Source organism: Trachymyrmex septentrionalis, unplaced genomic scaffold (genome assembly GCF_001594115.1).
Source record: "Trachymyrmex septentrionalis isolate Tsep2-gDNA-1 unplaced genomic scaffold, Tsep1.0 scaffold7, whole genome shotgun sequence".
In the NCBI taxonomy this organism is placed as follows: domain Eukaryota; kingdom Metazoa; phylum Arthropoda; class Insecta; order Hymenoptera; family Formicidae; genus Trachymyrmex; species Trachymyrmex septentrionalis.
The window spans coordinates 4,774,025-4,778,448 of record NW_017305884.1 but is presented as its reverse complement, the minus strand read 5'-3'; the positions used below and the strand labels follow the sequence as shown (position 1 = coordinate 4,778,448).

General features: G+C 29.6%; 2 protein-coding genes across 2 annotated transcripts in view; one reads left to right on the top strand and one right to left on the bottom strand.

Moving 5' to 3' along the window:
- The window catches only part of LOC108753551 (peripheral plasma membrane protein CASK-like), a 22,373-nt gene that overhangs the window by 9,535 nt on the left and 8,414 nt on the right, over positions 1-4,424 (bottom strand). The gene's annotated exons all lie outside the window — the stretch shown is intronic.
- LOC108753549 overlaps positions 3,705-4,424 on the top strand; it is a 2,209-nt gene continuing 1,489 nt past the window's right edge. Inside the window, exons 1-2 of the mRNA XM_018495213.1 lie at positions 3,705-3,777; positions 3,857-4,340. Coding sequence (XP_018350715.1) covers positions 3,711-3,777; positions 3,857-4,340 — 551 coding nt within the window. The 5' untranslated portion in view covers positions 3,705-3,710. The remainder of the gene's footprint in view (positions 3,778-3,856; positions 4,341-4,424) is intronic.

Sequence of the window (4,424 nt, the reverse complement as noted above, 5' to 3'; positions counted from 1 at the left end):
TATATATATAGATATTTAATGTAGTGATGTATCTACATATAATAATAGAAAGTAAGAAATTTATAGTTTCCACTCAAAGTCATAAAAATTAAATATTTATGTTCAGGTATAAAATATTTTTAACGTAAGATAAAATAATAATGTCATAGAAATTTTTTATTTTGCATTTGCATATTTATATTCATATTTTTTTAATAAAGATTATATTATTATAGATGTGTATCGTGCATTTAAAAAGTATTCAACTTATTATTTTTTTTTCATACAATCTCAAGATAAAATAAAAAACGTAATATAGTCTTTTAAAAACATGCTTATGTAAATTCTATACACATACATGTATAGGCCGTCATCTCCGGTATACTCGCGAACGAGTTACTAAATACATCATCCTCCGTTTTTCGTTGTTAAAAGCTCTCTTGCAAGACGGCTCTTGAGTGCCTTAAGGCCTTCATAAAGCAATTCGCACGAAAGCGTAATCCGCCTTTTATGAAAAGCTATTGACTTCTCGTGTCAGTTTCCAGAAGAGGTCAAACATTACTGCGACCTATATTCAAAATCAATTTTCCGCTTGAAAAGGAATTCATATGCAAGATTTCTTTTTTTCTATTTCTACATACACGTATTTAGATAAATATGCCATATATGACTTTATATTCTTAACAATTCTTTAATAATCTGTATAATGAAGTAAACACAAATGGACGAATCGAGTTGTCTGTCGTTAAAAACTTTACAAAAATTTTATCAAATATCTTCTTAATTAAGTTAATTCGATATTATGTATAAAAATAAAACTTCATTCAAAAAGCGTTCATAGATCCAGATTACTAGTGTACTAGTTCCCACCGTATCATCAAATATGACTCTATTTAACCTTCTGGTCATTGTAAATTAAACTTCAAATCGATCGTAATTGAACTTTGGCTTTTATCGTTAACAAGTTACATTGAAGGGTAGGCATCATTGATACAAGCGCTCAAGTTCCATGCAGAATTCTGCTTTCCAAAACGGTAATTACAACATCAAATCAGTATATGCTTAAGTTATTAAGTAAATCTGCTAGGATAGCATGTTGCTCACACTGAAGCATAACTTAACCGAACATAACATTATTGAACTTAATTAAAATGTTGCATTCAAATTGCTAATTTATAATCTATAAGTTCATTAATCGAGAAATTTGTACGTTGTGCAATCAAGTATGTGCGACTTATACATACTGTGAAATAAAATATCGGAAACAAAAAATATGTTATATCAATATTTTTCCTTTACATCTTTCACTTTTTATAATTAATTTATTTCCAGAAATAAATATTTATCAGTAGGGTTTTTATATAGTTATAAAATAGCGCACACATTTTATATATCAGATTGATAACTTTACCGGATAGATGTGTAATAATGCTTCTTATAATCCATTTTGTAATCATATAACTATTTTTTCTACGATATTTTTTACTCGAAATAGGTCGCAAACATTAATATATTATAATAAGTTTTTATAAACATTCGATTAATAAATAAACTTTTCTCTTCAAGGAGTTTCAGATCTACCATAATTGGACACTTGTTTATGGATGCAGAAGCTGCATTCGATGCCGAACTACATCATCAAGATATACGTTTACTCGACATTAACATTCTATCTCTATACCTCGTTCATTTTCGCGGTATTGGAGGCACGTAGACGTAATAGCTATGCCCAACTACCAGGAAAAGAGAGGGATGGGAAATTGAAACCACTAAATAGGATTGTTAGTGAAAGTCAGGAATAAATAACGTACCTAGCTAGAACAGAAGCATTCAGAAAGACTCGTTTAACCCGTTAAAATACTCCCTTTTACGTCGACAATCCTCATCAGACTATTTAGTCGCTCTTACTCCATATACAATTTCTCTGTAGTTACTCTTATCAACACGTACAAATCACATATGCTACGGCTAACCGAAACGCAGTATATAAATACTGCAGTTACTCGTCTACCTCGATGGCTCTGTTAAACTTAAGCCGCGCCGTCGTACAGATATTACGTGTTCTCTTCCTCTATATTACCATTGCGAGTCACTTATTGCTTGCAGTTAAATTTTGCAATAGTAAAACTGATGACTAACGTTACGTATATTATTTATGATAATATAAATGCCGAATATTTTAAAACTTTACAAAATGGTTTTAATTAAATACACCCTAAATAAAGAAAGATATTTTTATATTCTTAAAATCTACTTAAAAAGAGCTAACAATGTCATAATATATTATATACATATATATTCACATGCTATTGTAAATTTTGATATAGATTTGTAAAAATTAATCAATTCTTTATTTCTTTTACGTTACAATTTTATATGGTAAATCTCTCGAATTGTGTATTCCAAATTGTGTATAATCATCATATAATCATCAAAATTGAAAATTTATTACTTTTAAATTTAAATATTCTATTCTTATCGTTTTTTTTTCGTTAAATTTATATAATATGCAATAACTTTTTATATACAGTATGTTAACGTGTTCGATGCGATGAGAAGTAATATGACAGTTAATTTCTATTACTTTCTATATTTTTTAATTTTGAAAAAAAAAACAATTTATCAGATAAAACATTTTAGATTAGTAATTGTTATTTTGAATTTCTGTTGTTCAAAAATAAGTTGTTCAATAATAATATTTGTTTAATAATATAAATAATATTGGGTCGGGAAAAAAGTTTCTTCGTATTTTTTAATATAAAATTATATATACAATATTTTCAACAAAAATAAACAAAATTTAAATTTAAAAAAAGGGTTTTAAAGCTTGAAATCTCTACTTTCGAAAGGTTATTATATCTTTTGAGTTTCTGTGAGTTTAGTAATTTTTACATTTATGAACCTACGAACTGAAAAAGATGAAAAATTTTCTTTTCACTTTGGGAGTCTCTCACGTGCCTAAAAAAATTTACGAAAACTTTCGATTACCTATCGTAAAAGCTTGAAACTTTCTCTACAAAATCATTTTTTTTTTTAATGTTTCTATGATTTTTTGTTTCTAAGTTATTCGCAAGTTAAGTAAAGGAACATTCTGACTTTGATTGCTCATAACTCTGATAAAAATCATCATACCGCAATTTAAAAAACAGATTGTTAAAACTGAAACTTTGCTCTAGCAAATGATATAATTGTAACAAAAATTTCACAACAAATGAAAAACTTTTGTAAAAATTTTTTTAAATACGAAGAAACTTTTCCCACTATTATAACAATTAAAAAATATTAAACATTAGGTATCTAGTAGATTGCTTTTTAATATAATTTTTTCTTTCTTTTTTCTCTTAACTCTTATTGAAATCGTATAAAATCTCAAGAAACTAAATATGAAGAAAAAAAAGATAATACTTTTATCATTGTTTATACGCATGCATTGCTTTACGCATGCATTGCTTCATGACAAATATTTCTTAAATTGACACAAATATTGATTTTTGCCCTACTCTTTATTCAAAAATTTTATCTGGCATTCACATCTCAACAGCGTCTTTATGGAAGGAAACGTGACTTGTAAGTTATCTTACAGGTCTACTGATAGTCAAATCAACATTTTACTCAAGATTATCTTTTACTGATGTATATTATCTTTTACGGGAATTTACTGTTAATCGACTAGTATAAAATAAACGAGAGTAACAAACGCATTGTAGTTGACCATGTACAATCGTTCAAACATGTTGGTGGTCATTCCGTTTCTTGCGTGTTATATCATTTGGGCAATTGCTAGCCCAATTAGCACTGGTAAACCATATGTTTATTTTACAATTTTATCGTCAAACGTTCACGAAATTTGTTTTATCGTCATGTTAACAATCTTTAGGTATCAGCTGCACAATATCTATACAGTATAAAATTGGCGATCTCAAGGAGCCTGAACCATTGCTCCTAAAACAGGTCGGCAAGCATGCGACCATCTGGTACCCGGATAACGATAATGGGACACTGAGGATATCCGCGGGTGACTCCATTTATCTGGCATGCCCAGGCAAAAATAATTACTTCCAAAACAGAAATTGGGGCAACAAGGTCGAAGCAGTTTGCGTAAGAGATAAGGTGTTTGACGTGAAAGGCGTTCACCAGTATATCTCGTCTCTAGTTTGCAAATCTCATCCCGAGCACCATACTGAATATATGGGCACGTCGCCTTGCCTCGGCAGACACAGCCCCATTGAGATTGGTTTCAACGTGAGCGGCACCTTTATCCGCACTATTGAATTATGCCGCGACGAGAAGACATATATGACGTACTACACGAAGTTCACGATGACGAAAATGATCGAAAGTTATCAAAGGGGCTATCCGAGGTGAGGTCTTACAATAATTGATCGAGTCTTTATTCAGTGATTTTTTTCTTTCGTAAGATCTTTGAATGAAATAATTGTTCGAAT